This window comes from Vitis riparia, chromosome 5 (assembly GCF_004353265.1).
Source record: "Vitis riparia cultivar Riparia Gloire de Montpellier isolate 1030 chromosome 5, EGFV_Vit.rip_1.0, whole genome shotgun sequence".
Taxonomy (NCBI): Eukaryota; Viridiplantae; Streptophyta; class Magnoliopsida; order Vitales; family Vitaceae; genus Vitis; species Vitis riparia.
Window position 1 is genome coordinate 178,311 of NC_048435.1, and position 21,942 is coordinate 200,252.

The 21,942-nt window shown below is 36.8% G+C and overlaps 2 protein-coding genes across 3 annotated transcripts; one reads left to right on the forward strand and one right to left on the reverse strand.

Annotated features, from left to right (window-relative positions):
* The first annotated feature begins 13 nt into the window (after nucleotides 1-13).
* Nucleotides 14-11,746, forward strand: LOC117914105 (methylecgonone reductase-like). 2 transcript variants are annotated; one of them, XM_034829293.1, is made up of 6 exons: nucleotides 14-75; nucleotides 305-442; nucleotides 539-668; nucleotides 10,641-10,757; nucleotides 10,839-11,018; nucleotides 11,374-11,746. In XM_034829293.1, the coding sequence occupies exons 1-6, from the start codon at nucleotides 62-64 to the stop codon at nucleotides 11,596-11,598; spliced, it is 804 nt and encodes a 267-aa protein (XP_034685184.1). In that variant the 5' UTR covers nucleotides 14-61; the 3' UTR covers nucleotides 11,599-11,746. The 2 variants fall into 2 exon arrangements, with proteins under 2 accessions (XP_034685184.1, XP_034685183.1); XM_034829292.1 differs by lacking the exons at nucleotides 14-75; nucleotides 305-442; nucleotides 539-668 and adding exons at nucleotides 7,501-7,803; nucleotides 9,746-10,397 and having other exon boundaries at nucleotides 10,514-10,757.
* Nucleotides 11,666-18,816, reverse strand: LOC117914103 (glyoxysomal fatty acid beta-oxidation multifunctional protein MFP-a). Its single transcript, XM_034829289.1, has 18 exons — nucleotides 18,592-18,816; nucleotides 17,123-17,194; nucleotides 16,972-17,034; nucleotides 16,836-16,892; nucleotides 16,673-16,740; nucleotides 16,512-16,593; nucleotides 15,860-15,915; nucleotides 15,474-15,776; nucleotides 15,305-15,391; nucleotides 14,381-14,555; nucleotides 14,147-14,268; nucleotides 13,883-14,046; nucleotides 13,544-13,798; nucleotides 13,310-13,431; nucleotides 13,071-13,192; nucleotides 12,739-12,887; nucleotides 12,515-12,653; nucleotides 11,666-11,866 (listed from the first exon to the last, which is right to left on the reverse strand). The coding sequence occupies exons 1-18, from the start codon at nucleotides 18,692-18,694 to the stop codon at nucleotides 11,831-11,833; spliced, it is 2,175 nt and encodes a 724-aa protein (XP_034685180.1). The 5' UTR covers nucleotides 18,695-18,816; the 3' UTR covers nucleotides 11,666-11,830.
* Nucleotides 18,817-21,942: the final 3,126 nt, after the last annotated feature.

A 21,942-nucleotide genomic window follows, 5' to 3' on the forward strand; every position in this document is an offset into this window, starting at 1 on the left:
GAGCAAATTGAGATTGCCATGGCCCCAACAAGTCTTTGGCCACAGAAACTGAACTAGACATATGGTTCATTTCAGGTCTCATAAATATTTTTTCTTTAATTAAACTCTCTTCTGTTGAAAAAGTTTTGAACTCCAAACATGGTGAAATTTACATAGATGACGCTTGATTCAATTATTTTATTAGTCTCATTCTCATTATCATCTGATTCACTGATTAATTAATTAAAGTTTTTAATCAAAGTGGTATGGTTCGCTGATGGCTTTCCTATTGCTCAACTAATATAGGCACTATAAATACATACAGTTGTTTTGACACTGCTGCCGCCTATGGCTCAGAGAGAGGCCTTATCAAGAGCCGTGATGAAGTGTTCATCACTTCAAAACTATGGTGCAACTGCAACCACCACGACCTGGTTCTCCCAGCCCTCAACAACACACTCCAGTAATTACTGCTGACATTTCAGTTGCATTATATTGAAATCGATAGTGTTAAATGAGGTTTGTTATACGTATCGGTTGTTGTTTTGTGGATATGAAGGAAGCTGGGAATGGAGTATGTGGATCTTTATCTGGTGCATTTGCCGTTGAGGTTGAAAAAAGAAGCTGCAAGCTTTGAGTTTGCAAAGGAGGATATCCTCCCCAGCTGGGACATGAAAGGGACATGGGAAGCCATGGAAGAGTGCTGCAGATTGGGCCTAGCCAAGTCTATTGGCGTAAGCAACTTCAGTTGCAAAAAGCTCTCTCAGCCTCTCCAATATGCTACTATCCCTCCTGCTGTTAATCAGGTTTACGAACAGGCATGTTCTGTAGCATAATTGGGAGAGGTAGTCCATGGCTTGATGATGATGAAATTGAATGTTGTTTCAGGTGGAAATGAACGCAGCATGGCAACAGGTGAAACTGAGAGAGTTTTGCAGAGAGAAGGGGATTCATGTGAGTGCATGGTCTCCATTGGGAGCAAATGGAGCCATCTGGGGCTCACTTGCAGTGGTCGAGAATCCACTTCTCAAAGAAATCTCTGCTGCAAAAGGGAAGAGCTTGGCACAGGTACTTACAAATCTACACATACACCTCTTTCTAAAACCATGAACCGGTACTGGAGGCAATACTTTGATTGCTTTTTCGTTTTCTGTGGAAGTAGCTTCGTTAAAAACTTTTTAAGTATATACAAGTACATATTAATTTCCTAAGAATTTTCATCTCCTTTTTTGTACAAATAAAAATCTTAAAAATTAAAAAATGATTTTCAACCTTTAAAATAGCATAACTACAATTTCTTTTAGTAAAGGACCAAAGGTCTATATCAAACTTGACTGAAGATAGATGTATCACTTCCATCCAACAATGGAACCTTTTGTGATATCCACATATTCTGTTTCCTTATCCCAAGTGATTCGAATGACGTCCACGGAGCAAAAACATGCTACTAGAGAATTCCATGGCTTTTGTGATGTCCACATGTTGTGTTTGAGTTTCCTTATCCCAAGTGATAGTGAATTCAAATGTTAAAAAGTAGTTTTTTAAAAAGTACTCTATATTTAATTACATACATTCCAAAACCTAAAACTTTTAATTATTTTTCATAGCAATCATCCATGATGCCTTAAATTTATTATTAATTTAAAATAACCTATTTTCGGATTTGTTGACACAAACAAATGTTGGAGAAATGAAGGTTGCACCAGCAAGGGGTGAGTATCGTAGTTAGGAGCTTCAATAAGGAGAGAATGAAGGAAAATCTTCAAATCTTTGACTGGGAACTCGGTGATGATGAACTCGCAAAGATTGGGCAGATCCCACAGCGCAGGGGTTTTTCTGGGCAATCTTTTGTTCATCATGATGGCCCTTATAAATCCTTGGAGGAGCTTTGGGATGATGATGCATGGCGTGCTGAAAATGAGAACAGGTTATCCACGCACTCTCGTCATCCGTTCGTCTATTTGGAGATCATCATGATCTTTTGTAGAAAGTTATAGAAACTAGAAACCCGGCCTGTGATTTCTACCACCATCTTACAAGTTACAACGAAAACCACAGGTTTGACGGTTGGGTCAGTTTGGGTTTGAATATTAAAATGAAATTGAACCAATTTAATCAATTTTCATGCATTAAGAATTGAATTAATAGATGTTAAACAAGAAATTGATGGATTTAGTTTAATTCAGTTTAACAAAAATCGAAACAAAAGGAGTATAATTGGATATTGTAGATTAAAAAAATTTAAATATTAAACCCCATTTCAAATTATATTACTATAATCCAATTAAATAAATAGTTATTGTTAGAGCTCATTTAAGAGTGATAATAAAAAATTTTTTTAATATTTCTAATATTTGAATAATAAAAAATTTCAAGTATTAGAAATATTAAAAGCGTTTCCTAAGATCACTGTCAAACGGACTCTTATTGTATCTATTAATGATACTAAGAGTGCGTTTGAGAGTGATTTTAGAAAATGTTTTAGTATTTCTAACACTTGAATAATAATTTTTTTCAAGTATTAAAAATATTAAAAACGTTTTTTAGAATCACTACCAAACGGGCTCTAAGTGGTCCAATCATATAAATGTATTCAATTGTGAAAAAAATATCTCCTAAATGGATAATATAAGAAATCGTAAAATCAAACCATTTATTTCGGTTTTATGTTAGGTATTTCAAAAATTCGAAATTATGAAAAGAAATTTTAAAATTTGATCATTGGGAATTCAATTGATTTTTTGGGCATCCTTGATAGAACTGTTGGTTTTAAGGGTATGGAAACAATTGACTAGCTTAAAAGACACAAACAAATAACATAATTAATAAGAAGAAAAACTTATTGGCTGAGGCATGACAAACACTGTTTTTGAAATAGATCCACCATTCTCAAAGACGAACTTGGTGCACTAGGTACCAATGGTCTACCTCCAGGATTCAACAGTCAAATCTCGCCTTGGGTGCACTCTATAAGCGAGATGTGTACAACTCGGGTTTAAAAAAAATTCCTCCAGTTAGATGTGTTGACAGATTGGAGGGTTGGCCGCGTCCATCAACTTCCCTTGTGTTCGCCGTGGGCGCTTAGGTAAATGCACTATAAGGCTAGGGTATGCGTCTTTCCTACAAGCAATTACTTTTAGGAGAGTTGGTAGCGTCTGAGGTCCTATAAGTGGTATCAGAGCCGAGGTCATGGGTTCGAACCCTAGGGGCATCGCTGGGGGTCGCATCCATCAACTCCCCTTGTGTTTGTCGTGGGCGCTTAGGTGAATGCACTATAAGGTTAGGGTATGTGCCTTTCCTACAAACAATTGCTTTTAGGAGAGTTGGTAACGCCTGAGGTCCTACAAGATGTATGAAAAGACTATCTGAAAAACTCTCTGAAAAAATCTCTGAAAAATTGGTATTCGTTTAGAGAGTGAGGGGTGACCTGTTTTTATAGGTCACTAATGTAGTCTCAATGAGACTTTACTTGTAATTAGAATATGACTCAAAGTGGAAAGGGATTCTACTTACAAAAAAAATGGGACTCCACTAGCATAATCCCAATAGGATTCTTCCAAAAAATAAAATAAAAATAAAAATTATTTACATTCTTTCTACAATCCCCCACATAGTGTAAACGTGATTTTTTTAATTATTTTTTTGAAGAAAAAAAGAATCCAATGCATCAATACTGGTGCCCAAAGGCTATGAATCAGTCTTAAGACAAATAAGTATTGAATCACAAAACACGATGAAAATAAATTTCTATGAACCAGTTTTTCTTGATGTAACTCAAGGGACTTTTATCCACATTGGTTTTCTCAACTACACTACGAGTTATACAAAACGGGTTGACACAAATAAGTCATGCACTTTGCCTGGATATTCATGAGAGCTCTAGAAAACCTGCCTAAGTTCTCATAGGAAGCAACCCCACCTCCACTCTCATATAGGTGAATCCATTAAGTATGTTTTGCATTAAACATATCGTCCATAAGGAATATGGTATTCATTAAGAGTAAACACTCAACCTTAGTCAATGCAGAATACGCTCTATCTACACCATAAGGATAGACTCTCATACAATTAGAGTTGATAGAGCACCTCAACTCAAGAAGTGATTTGTTATTACCCATATCAACCTACTTCATGGAATTTCCATTCTAATATGTTGGATTACCACCACTCTTGACCAATGTTTTAAAAACCGGACCGGATCGGCCGGTCCAACCGGTTCAACTGTCGACCTGTCGCATTTCCGGTCTTGTCCACCTTATTAAACCGTTTAGCCATTTGACAGGTTACGAACCACCTGAACCAGCGGTCGAACCGGTGAATCGGTAGAACCGGACGGTTCTAAACGAACCGAACAATCCATTGGCCCATCATTTAACAAGCCCAATGTATAAAAAATTAAAAGCTACAGGAAAAACCATATTGGGCCATGTCTTAGCATGACAAAGCCCACACCCAAACCCTTTAAGTATGCTCAGTCTTGAGCCCACAAGGTTGGCGTGCTATAGCTTTCAATGAGGATACCTTTTATAGGCATCCTTTGCACCCTTATTTCTCTCACAAACCGATGTGGGATTCCATATGATAATATCAATGAAAAAGCCAAAAAGATTTAACAAATGCAACAAGAGGAGGATTTGAAACTGGGACCTCAAGTTTTGTAAGTAAGCTAAGACACCACCCGGCTACCCGTGTTTTGTTATGTGATATGCCAAACAAAACAATATATATTGGATTTTAATTTTTTTTATAATATTAAATAAAAATAATATAATATTTTTAAAAATTATAAAATTAGTTAAATTTTTCATTTTTAATATATTCACATTAAATATTGTATACATTTCATTTAATTTGATAATATCAAATATATAAAATAATATTATTGATTTTTAATTTATTCATATATATTTTAAAATTTTTATAATTATTTTTTATTTTAATAATATATAAATTACATATTTATGACGTCACCGGTTCGACCGGTGAACCGTGAACCGGTAACTTTTCCGGTTCAATGACCGGTCCGGTTCTGAAAACATTGCTCTTGACTTTTGTAATAGGCATAAGCCCCATCCCGTTTGATGTTTCTTCCACTAGTTTCTTATTTAGTGGTTTGGTCAAATGATCGACCAAATTCAACTCTAACCTCACAAATTATAGGGATATAACCCCTGATTCAAGAAGCTGTCGCGTAATATTTTGCCTTAGGCTTATATGTTTGTTCTTCCCATTAAATATTTTACTCTTAGTCTTAGCAATTGCAGTTTGGCTATCACAACACATAGACATAGATGGGGCTGATCTTATCCATAAAGGGATACTTGTTAAGAGGTTTCTAAGTTACTTAGCCTCAGAACTTGTCTTTTCTAAGGCAATAAACTTAGCCTCCATAATAGACTAAGTAATGCTAGTTTGCTTGGCAGACTTCCAAGAAACTGCACTTCCACAAATGATGAAAACATATCCACTAGTGGATTCCATCTCATCTGAATCTGAGATCCAATTTGCATCACTAAATCCTTCAAGGACATTTGGAAATCCACTAAAGCACAAACCATAGTTAATGGTGCCTCTCAAATACTTAAAGACTTTACGAACAACAGTCCAATGGTCCTGATTAGGACTTTGGGTGTACCGACTCAATCTACTTACTACATAAGCAATGTCAGGTCTGGTGTGGTTCATTAAGTACATTAGGCTTCCTATGATCTAAGCATATTCTATTTGGGCAACACTATATTCTCTATTTTTTCTTCAACTGTGAGCTAGGATCATAAGAAGTTGACGCCGGTTTACAATCAAAGTGTTCAAACTTCCTTAGGATTTTTTCAACATAGTGCTCTTGAGAGAGTTTAAGCCCATTAGGTGTTCTAATTATTTTAATTCCTAGAATCACCTTTGTCTCTCCTAGGTCTTTCATATCAAACTTAGAACCTAGGAATCTTTTGGTCTCACACACAACCTCTAGGCTAGTTCCAAAGATCAACATGTCATCAACATAAAGGTAGATGACTACACATGTGTTATCCTCATACTTGTTGTAGCTACACTTATCGGCATCATTAATGGAATATCCATTAGTTACTAACACATGATCAAACTTGTTGTGCCATTGCTTGGGAGCTTGTTTTAACCCATATAGTGATTTAACTAACTTATACACTTTTTTCTCCTTATCTGGAGCTACACAACCCTCAGGTTGATCCATATAAATTTCTTCTTCCAAATCCCCATTCAAGAATGCAGTCTTGACATCCATTTGGTGTATCACCAAATTATGAATGGAAGTTAGAGCGATCAATACTTTAATTGATGTTATTCTAGTCATAGGGGCAAATATGTCAAAGTAATCTACATCATTCCTTTGTTTAAAGCATTTGGCAACTAAGCGAGCTTTATACTTCTCTATGGACCCATCTTGTTTTAACTTTCTTTTAAATATCCACTTACAACCAATAGTCTTTGCACCAGGAGGTAAATCTACTAACTCTCATGTATGGTTATACATGATTGATTTGATTTCATTGTTAATGGCCTCCGTCCATAATGGTGCATCAGGAGAAGTTATAGCTTCTTTGTAGGATCTAGGGTCCTCATCTATTAGGAAGGTGTAGAAACCATCTCCAAAGTTTGTTTATTTCCTATCTTTTTTACTCCTTCTAGGTTCAAATTCAGAAGGTTCAATAGACTTGTCTTTACTTGTTTTTTTTAGTTTCATAGGAAATATGTTTTCAAAGAAATCTGCATTCTTTGTTTCTATTATAGTATTGACATCTATAGGACTATTTTATGACTTAGTAACAAGAAACCTATATGTTGCACCATTCTCAGCATAACATTACATCAAAGGTTTTAGGACCTAGTTTTCGTTTTTTAGGTTCAGGGAGAAGAACTTTAGTTAAATACCCTCACACTTCCAGGTATGCTATATTAGGTGCATAACCCTTCCACAGCTCATAAGGAGTTTTACCAATTTTCTTGTAAGGTATTCTATTTTGAATATGACATGCGGATAAAATAGTTTTCCCCCACAAGTTCAAGGGTGTTCCTGAACTTACCAACATTGCATTCATTATTTCTTTTAAGGTCCTATTTTTCCTTTCTACTACTCCATTAGACTCAGGGGAATAAGGAGGAGTAGTTTTCTAAATGATCTCATGATCTTCACAAAAAGAATTAAAGGGGTTGGACTCATACTCTCCTCCCTTATCAATTCTAAGTCTTTTAATTTTCTTACTTAGTTGATTTTTCACTTCATTTTTGTACTTGATGAAAGCATCTCTTGCTTCATCTTTGTTTCTCAAAAGATATACCCTTATACCTTGAGTATTCATCTATGAAAGTTATGTAGAATCGTTTACCACCTCTAGTCATTGTATTTTTTAGGTCTCCTAAGTCACTGTGTATTAAACTTAGTAGATTTGATTCTCTTTTAACTTATTTGCAAGATTTCTTTATAATTTTAGATTCTACACAAGATTCACATTTTCTAAGGACAGTTTAGGGATGAAACTCAATTCAACCATTTTCTTCATATATGAAAAGTTCGCATGTCCTAGTCTACCATGTCAAATATCATAAGAATAAACTATGTAAGCAGAAGAAGAAGATGCATTATTATTGATAATATCATAAACATTCAACATAAATAAACCCTGATTACAATAACTTTTTCCCACAAATGCATGATTCTTTGTTAAAACTATTTTATCAGAGTCAAACAAGATCTTCACTCCTGCTTTTCCAAGTAAAGATACTGACACCAAGTTCCAGCGGATATCTGGCACATGAAGAACATCACTGAGGGCAAGCACTTTTTCAGAGGTTAGCTTGAAGAGAACTTTCCATTTGCCAATCACTAGAGTAGATCTAGAATCACCCATAAACACTTGTTTCTCTCCTTCCTTTACAATGGTATAGGAAGTAAATGCTCTTCTATTCCCACATATGTGTCTGGTAGTCTTAGAGTCTACCACCCATTCCTTCATATTGGTGACCATGCTCACCTCAAAGGAGATTACTACTATGATTACCTTTACCTCTGTCATATTTGCCTTTAAATTGGACTTATTAGTTCTCCTCCTGCGGCGACATTGAGCTGCATGGTGTCCAGACTTGCCACAAACAAAGTAATTATCCTATTTTTTAATAGTTGAGTTCTGGACCTTGTTTGATGTATTGGGCTTGGTCCTAGAGTTTTGTTTCTTAGACTTATTATTTTTGGGTTTAGGTTTTTCTTCTACTACATTAGCCTTAGAAAACAATTCCTTAGTTTTCTCAACATTGTCCCTATTTCGGTTTTGTTCTTCAATCCTAATAGGGATTATGACATCCTCTCGGGACATTTGTTTCCTTTTATATTTCATGTTATTTTTGTAGTTTTTCCAAGACTCTAGAAGAGTCTCTACTAAATAACCAGCCACAAAAGGTTCGAGTAATTTAATGTCTTCAATAGCTAAGTCATTAATCAACAAGTGGTAATCATGGATTTGAGATGATACATCTCCATCCTTGGTCATTTGGAAATTTCTAAAATTCCCTATGGCATATTTTTGAGTTCCTGCATCTTCCAAAATATATTTTTTATTTATTGCATCCCAAATTTCTTTTTCAACTTTTAATTGACAATAAATATCAAAAAGTTCATTAGAAATGATACTCAGAATAGCATGCCTAACTTGTTTATTTCTAGTTTCCCGGGTTGGTAACATATGAGAACCATTTTTTGGTTTTGGGTCAGTCAAAATGTGTCCCAAGTTCACTACATCAATTGCAAAGAAAACCCTTTCCTATCATCTCTTAAAGAATGTCCCATTGAAGGGATCACATTTAGAGGTGTCAGGACGAGTGTAAACTAGGGAAGCTTTCATTGGAATATATTTCAAGATTGTTGGTTTTAAGGGTATGGAAACAATTGACTAGCCCAAAAGACAAATAAAGAACATAATTAATAAAAAGAAAAACTTATCGACTAAGATGTGACAAATATTGTCCTTGAAATAGATTCATTCTCCTTGAAGACGAACTAGGTGCACTAGGATACCAATGGTCTACCTCCAGGATTCAACAGTTGGATCTCACATTAGATGCACTCTATAAGCGAGATGTGTACAACTTGGGTTTAAAAAAAATTCCTTCAGATAAATGTATGAAAAGACTCTTTGAAAAACTCCCTGAAAAATTATCTGAAAAATTGGTATTTGTCTTTAAAAAATGAGGGGTGACCTATTTTATAGGCCACTAATACAGTCCAAATGGAACTATACTTGTAATCAGAATATGACTCAAAACAAAAGGAGATTCTACTTATAAAAGGAATGAGACTCCACTGACACAATCCTAATAGGACTCTTCCAAAAAAATATAAGACTAATAGAATAAAACAAAATAAAATAAAATAAAATAATTCCCAATAGGATTCTTCCCAAAAATAAAATAAAAATAAAAATTATTTACACTCTTCCTACAACAACCCGTAATCAAGTACATCTGAATTGATGTTATTAACCCAAGTATTGTCTTCATAGCTCTCAGTACTTGTGCCTTCCCTCCATCAACTCTCCATCCTCAAATCATTTTGGTGGAATTGGAGAAGTACTCTGCAAGGGAGAGGTCAGAAACATGAGTAGAGAAGCAATAATAGCAAGGCATCAGTTACAGCCTTACAGGGTCAGATAGGCCAGAGTCAATGCATGAATAACATCAGCAGAGCTACTTTTTTCCATATGCCATAATGCTAACTAACATGCTCAAGCTTTGAATGAAGGTGGCAGACGGATGCTGAATGTCCCCACATCAACCCCATGCTTTCCTAACTCCATAAAGTATGGCCTAGCTCATTAACCAGTACATTGGCCCAACAGTGGAACACCAGATCAACTGTGGGTCTTAGGCCCTCCATGGCCATGCATGAAGCCCCAGGGGTGATTCTTTCTGATTTAGTATACACGTGGCAGTATAGCATTGGCTTATCCACTCAGTGCCGTACAGAAAAAGCATACTCGTAACTCGTAAGTTATTTATACTAGGAAAATCAGTAACAGAGAGTCAAAGACCCACCCTCTGCTCTTCTTCTATCTATATCTTTGGCCCACAAGGATGGAGCCGAGAAACCAAATCCCAGGAGTGTTGCTGAGCTCCGGCCAGGAAATGCCTTTGGTAGGCATGGGAACAGCAACTTCTCCCTGGCCACAACCTCACCACCTCACCTCCATCCTTGTGGATGCCATTGAGGTGGGCTACCGCCATTTTGACACTGCTGCTCACTATGCTTCCGAAGAGCCTCTAGGCCGAGCTGTGGCAGAGGCTGTGGCGAGAGGTCTCATCAAGGGTCGAAGTGAAGTGTTCATCACTTCAAAGCTATGGTGCAAGGACAACCACCCTGACCTCGTTCTTCCAGCCATCAACAAAACACTCCAGTAATCCACTATTAACATTTCAGCTGAATTTATTGAAATTAGTAGTTGAATTCGAGTTTGTTATTCACTTATATGAATTGCTTTTTGTTTTCTGAATATATAATTTATAAATGAAGGAAGCTGGGAATGGAGTATGTGGATCTTTATCTGGTGCATTGGCCGGTGAGGTTGAAGAAGGAAGCTCCAGACAAGGATTTCAGGGGGGAGGAAGTTCTTCCATGGGACATGAAAGGGACATGGGAGGCCATGGAAGAGTGCTGCAGATTGGGCTTAGCCAAATCTATTGGAGTCAGCAACTTCAGTTGCAAGAAGCTCTCCCAGCTTCTCCAGTATGCTGCCATCCCTCCTGCCGTTAATCAGGTATTAAAACAGGGGGTGTGCTGAGGCATAATAGGCAGAGCTAGTTCATGAGTTGATGATGAAATTGAACGCGTGTTTCAGGTGGAAATGAACGCAGCATGGCAACAGGCGAAACTGAGAGAGTTTTGCAGGGAGAAGGGGATTCATGTGAGTGCATGGTCTCCCCTGGGAGCAAACGGAGCTTTCTGGGGCTCCCTTGCAGTGGTGGAGAGTCCAATCTTGAAAGAAATCTCTGCTGCAAAAGGGAGAAGCTTGGCGCAGGTACTTACAATCTCTTTCTAAAATCATGATGGCAAAATCATAGAAATTTTCGTAAAAATTTAAAAATTCAGACGAGTGTTTTCGTACCTCTTAACTCTCTCCTAAGAAGCTTACCAAAAATTAAGAGAAATACTCGTCCACATGTTTTGTTTCAGTAGCCTGACGTGAAACATGTGCCCAATGTCTAATCCAAAAAGAGGAAAAAATCTAATTGGGCACGCCACTTATTGTGGGAGTGAATTATTGCTCCTCAAAAGGAGTTTTGAAGTGATGTCTAACCTAAGCCCTTATCAGCTATTTTCTTAGTCCAAAAAGTTGAAGATTGCCCAATAAATCAACCTTTGGACATATGCAGGTTGCTTTGAGATGGTTGCACCAGCAAAGGGTTAGCATTCTAGTTAAAAGCTTCAGCAAGGAGAGGATGAAGGAAAATCTTCAAATCTTCGATTGGGAACTCAATGATGATGAGCTGACCAAGATTGAGAAGATTCCGCAGCGCAGGGGTTTTTCAGGACATTGGTTTGTCCATCCTAATGGGCCTTACAAGTCCGTTGAGGAGCTTTGGGACGATGATGCATGAATTTCGATTGCAGTCAATCCAAAATTAGAAAAATTACAAATTATAGGCATTGCAAAGAGAGAACCCGTAACCAACTTCGTTTAAGAAGATATTATTAATTATTATTTCCTGAGTTCTCACTTGTTAATAATCATCCTGCCTTAATCAACTCTCCATCCAAGTACATTATTTAGCTCAAATCCAGCTTCTTTCTAACACCAGGGAAGAAGAAATAAGTGGGTGCAAATTCATCTTACAGTCGAGGTTTTGCTCGCTCCAGTGGGGAACTCTGCAAGGAGCAGGCCAAAACATTATTAGAGAAGCAATTATAGCAAGGCATCAGTCATAGGGGTCAAGCAAGCTACAGCTAATGCACTGATCTACCCTTGGGGTCAGGATCCATACATTGGCATTCAACAGTCACCTTTATGGATGTGACATGCAGAACCTTTTAAATTAAGGTGCCAGAAACATGATGAATTTACATCAAACACTAGCTCGGATCGAAAACAGTTTTTTTAATTTTCAGAACAGAAACAGAGAAAAATATATTTTGACAATCAAACTAAAAAAAAAAGGGTATTTGCTTTTAGTCCTTTTCACTTTGTTTTTTTTTACTGTTTTAACAAATAATTATACAAATATCACAAATGATTAAAAATAAAACATATTTAAAAACATAATGAAGGTGTTAAAAACATTTCAAGTCCTCAAATAGATTTTTATTCTACAAAAGATCAAAAAAACAATTATTTTCAAAAACAATTCTCAAAAACTGTTTTGGTAAATACGTTCCACAGGCATGAATGATGCCACAGGGATGATGATGCGTTTGGTAATCTGGGACTTATGATGCATCAGGTCTTATGATGTATCACCTATTTGTCATAGATCACGTGTTTATATGATGCACAAACACCAGTTTCAGATTTCTCACCAGAGGAGCTCCCTTGGCAGCTCTTTCGGCCAAGTATGCACAAGGCTTGAAGAAGCCACCATACAGATTTGACCATGCCTCCAACCTTGAATAGATGTACTTGGATCCAAGAGAATCGGCCCAGAACATGATTCCTCCCCTAAGCAACAAGTGCACCAAAGATTAGTGTGAGATTAGTGTGAGTACTAATTTGGAAGTACTCTTCAATGAATTAAACTACGAACCTGTAAGGAGGGAAACCCATGCCCATAACACCAGCAATGTCAAGGTCTGCTGCTTTGACTGCAATACCCTCAGCATAGACTCGGCATGCCTCATTCACCACAGGGAAGAATATCATCTCCACAATGTCTTTATCAGATAATTTCATTAGCTGTGACCAAGTTCAATCTCACAAAATTCAGGAAAGAGAGAGAGAGAGAGAGAGTGAGTGTGTGTTTCAACTAGAATTAAAGAGAGCTCTGAGAACGAAAACACATTTTTGTTGTCCACCGCTATAATATACTGTGGTCAGAATTAGATGGCATTAAAGCCACACACGGATAGAGAGAGAGACCTTAGGGTCAATGGCAACACCAGAAATGCCCCTTGCCTTTTCAACATACTTCTTCAGTTCAGGATCTGGGCTTGCTTTACGTTTATCATCATATACATAGAACCCTTTGCGAGTAGTTTCACCTGAAAAAAGTGCCACGGTGGATTAAAGAAATTATAAAGATCTGCACCTAAGTTTTAATATATGTTAGTAATAGGGTTAGTGAATAGCCCAATAAAGTTTTGAACAACAAACTCCACCTGCTCTCTTATCCTCTTGCATGATTGGGATTAACATTGATTTATAGGTTCGCTCAGGAAAATTCTGAACAAACTGTCCGCCAGTTGCAATTGCCACACCAAAACCAACTAAGTCAACCAATCTGCATGAATGGATAAAATGTTGAAAGTAGTTCAGTTTGGACTATCTTAATTTTTAAGAAGCAACAGAGAGATCAAGATGCTAACCAGCAATATTCTAGTTCCTTTAAGTACCTGAATGGGCCCATTGGCATTCCAAATTTGGTAATTGCCCTATCAATCTGATAGACATCTGCACCATGTTCAACGAGCAAAAGAGCAGCCTGTGTGTAAGGAAAAAACATCCTGTTGACAGCAAAACCGGTGCAATTGCCAACCACAACAGGGGTTTTCTTTATCTTCTTTCCGATATCTAGTAAATCAACAATTACTTGGGGAGATGTTCTCTGAGTGCGAACAATTTCCAACAGTGGCATCACATGAGCGGGACTGCATCAGAAGCATAGGACGACTGTTGAATGACACATTAAAAAAACTAATAATAATAACAGACATATATACCCCAGACATTACCTAAAGAAATGGGCTCCAACAATCCGGTCATGGGACCTGGTCTTTTCACCAATCAGGTTTAAGTCAATTGTCGAAGTGTTACTTGCAAGAATGCAATGTGGTGGGCAAAATTTTTCAAGATCCGCAAAAATTTGTTGCTTTAGAGAGACATTCTCAATGACCGCCTGGTGCAAGAAAGCCAAAACTAATCAAACTCACTTTTCTCCAAAATTTTAGAACAAACAAAACATAATAGTAAAATGAATTAACTTGTTTTTAAACTACCTCTATGACCATGTCTACATCTTTAAAGCTCTCGTAATCAAGGACACCCTTGAGAAGAGAGAAGGTTTTTTCGAATTTCTCTTGAGTCATTGCCCCTTTCTTGACACGGCTTTGCAAATTAGCTGAATAAAAGGAATGCCAGATAATCAACCATACCTCATAACAGAAAGAGATATGAAATATAAAAGATACTAAGATACAAGCTCTAATCTTAAAATAGGATTTTAGCCTCACCTCGGACTCTACCAATCCCAGCCTGTAAGAACTTTTCATTTACTTCCTTCAGGATCACAGGATAATTACTAAGCATCAATGCTGTTGCAATTCCAGATCCCATCAATCCTCCACCAAGAATAGCAACTTTGTTTATTCGTCTTGGTACCAAACCCAGATCAGTGATCCCAGGAACCTGTAAAAGTATAAAGCATCAGTGGAGTTAAATGGAAAAAATATAATCTAGTCAAGACGGGTAGGGCTGAATCAAGCTCGCATCTTCAACATTGTAGTTGACACTTCATTTTTACTAGGACATGGGCCTGAACTTGATAAAAAATGTGAAAACAAAGAAAAAAAAATGCTGCTCTTTTGTCACTTTCTCCATCAGAACAAATCTTACACTAAGGTTTCATGAAAAAAATAATGACTGACCAAGATGATTAGGTTTATTCCGACAGCCTAATTCAGCCTCGGACTTTTGATTCAGTTGTCAGCAATGTTACAGAATGCAAACTGAAGTTAAAAGTTCATATTCTCAATTTCAATCAAATTCGACTACTGATAATCAACCATAAGCAGGTCAGTGTAGCACCAAGGCTGGAATTTTACTTAAATGCCAATGCATGATTTTATATTTTTAACTCCCATGAACTACAATGTCAATTCTACTTCCAGGGTGACAAAAATTGACTTGAGCCAGGGTTTAGAAAACCTTCTATAGCAAAACTATATGTTTTTAGGAGTCAAGATTCCTTAAATTCAACACATGTCCATGAATTTGTGTATCCAAATTTCAGGGAAAAACTGAACAATTAAACCTTGAAAAAAAAAATTTGATGGAAGGACTACGAAGTTTATTTTCCTGCTAATATAGTGGGTTATTTTATTCTTAAACTAGAGAAGAATAACCAACAAATGTAGCAATTTCAGTTTCATCTGAACCTTTGAGGTTCCTCGTTGAGCGAAGAAGATGTGGACCAAGGACTTGCAAATGTCAGAGTGTAGAAGTTCTTGAAAAGCCTCAGCCTCCTGCAAATACCAAACATCCATTACCCAGTCACATGTTAGCAGTAATCTGTAAAGAAAGCAAAAGAGAGTAGCAGATACTGACCTTCCAAAGTCCAGCAACAGGACCAGAAACTATACCCGCTTCAATAACATCAATGCAAAGTAATGGGTGCTTCAAATTCGGAGCCTGTTTCTGTGCCTGAGTTCTTGCAAACTTGAGTATCTCCCTTGCTTCCCCTAGGGGCTCCAACTTGTCGGTCTTGTAAAGACTATGAACCCATGGTCTTCTACACTCTAAAATATCCAGGGCCCATTGGCGAGCAGTCTTTACTAACTGATCTGGAGCAACTACAGCATCCACAAGGCCCAAACTATGAGCGTCCACTCCTTTAACTGGCTTTGACATCTATTTGCGAAGGGAGTGTGTGTGAGAGAGAGAGGTTAAAGTATCTTGTTGAAACTATATGTGAAAAAGAAGCCATTACATACCAACATCATTTCAAGGGCTTTTGAGAGGCCAACAAGGCGTGGAAGTCGCTGGGTTCCTGAGCAAGTTGCGTGTGAGTTTCACAAAAGGTAAAGGAAATAGAACCCTTAGTTATCTTTGATAATAAAACAGCATATAAGTTCATTACTAAATACCAATCTAATATGAGCATATTCTACTTTTTGACAAAACACAAGCAGTTGGATTTGAAATTCATATTTTCCATTTCTCCAAACTATTATGCCCATACAAGGGTTCTAACCACAGTCCAAGATCATCCAATTAGATCATTTACAGAGCAATAATTCGTCAAATCTTATGTCAGTTATTTTTCTGTCATCCAATAAGCCTTAGTTCCAGCAAATCTCCGCTCTCCAACTGTGAGTAAAAGCTTCAAAGAAATTAACCAATCTGGAATAATTTGTACTGTTACAAGTATCAATAACTAATGGTGCCTTCCACCTAAACCAAATCACTCTTTGCCAGTACAGTCTCCAAAATGCATGCATCTTCAATTCTTTCATTTAGTCTCTTGGTAGAGATCAATTTCAAAAATCTCAATTAAGCTAGGTAAATTTAGTGCACATGATTTCTAAATTTACCAGAGGTATGGGTAGTCTAATAGTATTTGTGCATGTCAAGATACATACGTACCTCCAAATCCTGGAATTATTCCAAGCTGAAGTTCAGGAAGGCCTAGTTGAGCATTAGGAGTAGATATTCGTGCATGGCAGCCCTGGCAGAGCCAATTTAATGGTCATCTTTACCAAATTTGATAGGAAATCTTTTTGTCGAAAAGAAATAGAAATACATACCATTGCAACCTCTAATCCTCCACCCAAGGCAAGGCCATCAATAGCAGCAACTGAAGGTTTCCTTGCAGCTAATAAACAAACTAATCATTAGATCATGTAAAATAACACATTTCTGTGGGAAGCTTTAAATCGTGAAGGAAGAAGATAAAACTCAAGCATGTACCTTCTACAGTGTCAGTGAGAATTTCTACTGATACATAACCAGGCTTTGAAGCTTCACCTGTGAAAAATACAACTGACTTAGCGAAGATTTGATGTGATTTCACTAGAATATAAGACCTATAAAGCAGTACACATACCTCCAGCTTGGATTCCACCAAAAGCTGTGATATCAAAACCACCAGAAAACTTTCCTTTTGCACCTGCTCCAATAACTCAGATATTAGCTTGATACCTCAATGGTAACCACTGCTCGAAAAAATGGATAAGACCTAAGCTCTTCATATTTACCTGTAATAACAATTGCCTTAACATCATCTCTACGTAAGGCTTCCTCATAACTCTCTTTTAAGCTGTTTAGCACTGAAAAAAGAAAAATATATATATATATTATATTATTTATTCATAATAATATGACATTTCTATTCATTAAAACAGATTTGAACTCTCTGCAAGTTCTCAAAATTTGGTTATAGATCGCAATTCTCAGTTAGACGTGAATGTGGAGAAGAGGAAAATAGAGATACACAAGGATGCCACCATGAATACAGGAGGCTGTACGAATACATAGCGAGACAAAAGAAGGTCTATTGGCTACTGAGTTGGTTAAATAACACACAAATTGATCATGTCCAACAAAGAACAATGAGAAGAAATTATATGATGTAAATTGAAAGCTATATGATGATAATGAAAATGGGATGTGTTAGAGATAGTGAAAGAAAACCCTGTGGCCTGAGTTCAACAGATGATGCCATCCCGGACAATATGAACCGGTAAATAAGATGGCAAACTTACTCCAAAAGATGATCACAAATTGAAATTTTCCCTTTGAGTTTACCTGGCAGATGTAATTTTACCAGAAGTCCTTTTTTTCGAGAAGTCAACTCTTCTGATGAATTTTGTTAAACAGACAATTCTAAAGAGTCAGTTTATTTAGTTTGGAATTTTACCGAATCCACAAAATATTTTGCCCCGTAATTTTTTTTTCCCAAAACAAACAAAATGGTAATAAAAATTTAATCAGAAATTTTTTTTTCCCACAAGTTTTGCCCAAAATATTTGGGAAAGTGATAGATTTCTTGTGGAAGAAAGAGCAAAGTTATCTTTGTACAAATGTCATTTGAACCGCTTTAGAGCATCCAATAAAAATATGAACTCTTCCCATTTCCTGCTAAAAGACAGCAGCACTTCAAATCTTAACCTTAGGGAACACTCTTCCCATCGAAAGCAAAACATCCAATAGCATTGACCTTTCTGATCAGGGTGGGATAACAACCCAATTCACCGAAAACACCAACCAGTCTATTATTTTCTTAGCATGAATGTGCAAAAACAAATTTAGATACGCGAAGAAAAGAATACATCGATCAAGTCTGTGAAAATACCAACTATGGATTGATCTTCAAGTCACTACAAGTCAAACCATGAATAAATCCCACTTTGAAGAAAAACCCCATCCCCATACACAAAATCGTATGCAGATCAGAGTCCCCCAATAGAACGCTTCTAGGCACTTTTAGCATTTAATACTTGCTTTGCTAATTGATGAAGTTAATATTACACCCAAACCCAGTTCACAATTACCCACAATTCTAGCGTTCCACAGTTACAATTCAAAAACTTGCAACAATTTGGGCAAAATCAAAGCCTGTGTGACGAACAGGCAAGCATAAAATTGAGGTGTGATGTGAAGTGGAGGTGGAAAAATTGAAGAGATGAATGAGATCTGATAAGGGCGAGGGATTAAAGAGGAGTACCATCAAAAGAGAGGGAATTGACAGGAGGGTTGATAAGGGTGATGAGAGCAACCCCATCAGCTCCAACCTCCATCACTGTTCTTCCCTTGGGAGTCCTACCCATTGCTCTTCTTTCTCAATTCCTCAAATCTCTGAGCCTCTTTCTGCTGCAAGAGCTTGTGAAAATGGAGTATAGGAAGATGGGATTGTAGGGTATATTTATTAATTGAAGGAATGGGGAGTCGTGTCCGACTGATCAATGTGACGTTGGATACATTTGGAAGCTAACCCATAATAAAGACTCAAGATATTTCACCTCCTCATAGTTTGAACAATAATAATGCGCATATCATCCATATCTTAATTTACTCTTTAAATTTTTTTAAAAACAATTTAAATTCTGAGTTATAGGTTAATGAAATATTAAAAAAAATTATGGAGAGGTTTTTATATTTTTATGATCCATAAATACAATCAAACACATCATATATAAAAACTCATGTAAATATATATAGGTTTTTTCAAAAAAATATTTATAGTTTTTTCATTATTTTTTTTTACACATTGATAGTTGAGTATAAATTATAATATAAGAGTGATGTTTATAATTTATCCGTAAATCGGCACAATTCGGAGCGTGACGGATTATTTTCACATTTGTTCATATTTATTTTCGAAATTTTCAATCTCACAGCAGTCGCATACCCGTCGGAACATTAGGGGCCTTCCATGACATTCTAGAAGGAAAGCACAGCAATCCTGTGCTCTGCGCGGTGTTGGTGTGTCCCCTGCACTCAAGGGCCAATCAGAGGAGCGGACGTTGTCCATGGACTTCATACAATGTGCATGTCGAAAAGTGGATGAGGTTGATAGTGCATCAGCATCGCACGAAGCTGAAGGTGAGCGTGGAGTAATTTTGTCTTTGAAGAAGTGGATGAGGTTGTGAGGTGGGCGATACTTCCCAAGTTCACGCATTCCGATGAATCGTATGGATAGAGTGATCTCCGAGTTTGTCCTGCTTTTGGGTCCATTTCGTTTCAGTGGGCCTGCTTTTGGGTCATGCTTACGTCCAACACATAGGGAAGTTGAGTTTGGCCCATTTTGAAATTTGACCTCTCAAATCATGAACGTTTTATCTATGCAAGCGAAAACCAAAAAATCCTTAAACTCGATTCAAATTAATAAATAAATAAATAATCAAATTGGTTTGATTTTTAATAATTATAAAGGCCTCTTTCAATTTGAGAATTTTTAAATATATTCCTTGTTGAACTAAAAACTTTAAATCAAAGCTACTTTTTAATAGGATGGGCTAGACTAGAATAATTACTGGAAATGCTGATCTCTTCTAATAATTCTTGAAGAGGACTACTTAAATACCAAAATCGTTATTCAACTAAAACTTTTAAAATTCAAAGCATTTAAAACATTTCACTTGATTTATCAAGACATTTATGATGTGTGGGTCCCATATATTATTGTAATTATTGATATTCAAATATTAAATCAAAATTTTGATTTAACCCATGATCAGTTGCTTCTAAATGTGGAACTCATGGTTTGCCCATAAATTGGCTAAGAACATAGACTACATACACCAAGTCGGATCATGTGATAGTCAAATAAATTAGTTTCCCAACAAGTCTTCAATATGAAGAGGGATCACTAATATGATTACCATCAAACTTATTGAGAGACAAGTTCATTTCCATAGGAAATGAGGTTGGTTTTGCACTTAGACATCCAATATCTTTAAGAATTTCAATAGCATATTTTCTTTATGAAAGGGTAATGTCTTTGTTGGATCAAGTAGTCTCAATACCTAGAAGGTCCTTCAATTTAAATTGATATTTTAGAAATGACTTGGTGTCTCCATTGTCTTGTAGATTGTTTTCTACCAAAATGACATCATCTACATAAATGAGAAGAGCAATGAATCTGCCATCTTGGGATTAGATGAACAAGAATTAGTCGTCATTTGATTGCTTGTATTTGGTTCATTTGAGAACAATGGAAAGTTTAATAAACCATTGATAAAATGCTTGTTTGAGACCATACAACGATTTTGTGAAACTTGCAAACTTATGCTTTCCTTTTCGTTTGAAACTAGGAAGAAACGACACGTAGACATCTTCATTAAGATCACCATGTAAGAAAACATTATTGACATTGAGTTGATGAAGGTGTCAATATTACAATCAAGGCAATAGCAAGAAGGAAGTGAACAATCACAAGCTTTGTAATGAGAGCAGAAATAATCATTTGACTTGATTGTACCCTTTTGCTATCAATATGACTTTATATAACGTTTGATGGTGCTATTAGGTTTGAATTTGATTTTGTATATCCATTTGCATCCAGTTGATTTCTTTCTTAGAGGTAGTGCCTGAAAAGACCGGTGCCATTAGCCTTTAAAGTAACAACTCTTGTTGCGTAACAAGACACCATTTAGGATCACAAATTGCTTGTGCAAAGGATGTTGGTTTTCTTTCGATTGAAAGAGAAATGGTGAAGGCATGATGTTTGGGTGACGATTTATCATATAAAAGTACATCAAATAAAAGATAACTAATACCTATTATTTTTACCAATGCCAAGTTAAATGAAGAAATGTTCCTTATAGGAAGAAAAATACCAACATGATACTTGTGGAGATAACTAGGTATTGTTGTTGTTTGTGTTAATCGTAAAGGAGAAACTTGTGGAATAGGACACAAAGTTGGAGAGTTTAGTGTAGAGGACGAAGAATAATTAAGTGAAAAGGAATTTGGGAATAAAGCTACACGCATGAGCGTCATCAATGACTGTGGTCAGAACTACAATGGGTGGAACAATCTCAGAATGTCCATGTAACATATAGGGTGAGGCCTGAGGCACTGAAGGAACAAGTGATGAAGGTGGACGCGAGTCATACGGTGTCTCATCCTGAACTGTTGGTGGTCTACTCTGCTGACCACTGATCTCCTGTCTAAGACTAGCCAAAGCCTCCTGGATAGAAGCCATGGTGGCCGTAAACTGATCCACTGTAACAACCTATTGATCCATACTCGATCTCTCTGAATACCGGACTAATCTCCCCTCTACTCTGACCCAAGAAGGCGTATCCAGACTGTGAACGAAGATCCGATCCTAAGAAGATGAAAAACGGAATGAGGATATGGTACAGGGAAAATACAGAAGAAATGATAATCTGAACTGAAACGAGCAAGGCATCCAAGACGAAGACGAATTGTCCGACCATACTCAAACTTGCACTAATCTCTATGCATTCTCAACTGGAGACTAAAAGAGGGAATGTCGAATCCTAACTATGACCATAGAGGCTCTGAAAACCCTCAGATGCACCCACGTGTAGGGAATGAGTCCTAATCG

What these genes read in the sequence shown, in the direction of transcription:
- LOC117914105 (XM_034829292.1), top strand. Translation starts at nt 10,078, where the DNA reads ATGGAGCCGAGAAACCAAATCCCAGGAGTGTTGCTGAGCTCCGGCCAG. An exon ending in TCCCTCCTGCCGTTAATCAG is followed by an intron (nt 10,758 to 10,838) that starts GTATTAAAACAG and finishes CGCGTGTTTCAG; the next exon opens with GTGGAAATGAACGCAGCATG. An exon ending in AAGGGAGAAGCTTGGCGCAG is followed by an intron (nt 11,019 to 11,373) that starts GTACTTACAATC and finishes GGACATATGCAG; the next exon opens with GTTGCTTTGAGATGGTTGCA.
- LOC117914103 (XM_034829289.1), bottom strand. Translation starts at nt 18,694, where the DNA reads ATGGGTAGGACTCCCAAGGGAAGAACAGTGATGGAGGTTGGAGCTGAT. An exon ending in CAATTCCCTCTCTTTTGATG is followed by an intron (nt 17,195 to 18,591) that starts GTACTCCTCTTT and finishes TTCTTTTTTCAG; the next exon opens with TGCTAAACAGCTTAAAAGAG. An exon ending in GCAAGAGGATAAGAGAGCAG is followed by an intron (nt 13,193 to 13,309) that starts GTGGAGTTTGTT and finishes CACTTTTTTCAG; the next exon opens with GTGAAACTACTCGCAAAGGG.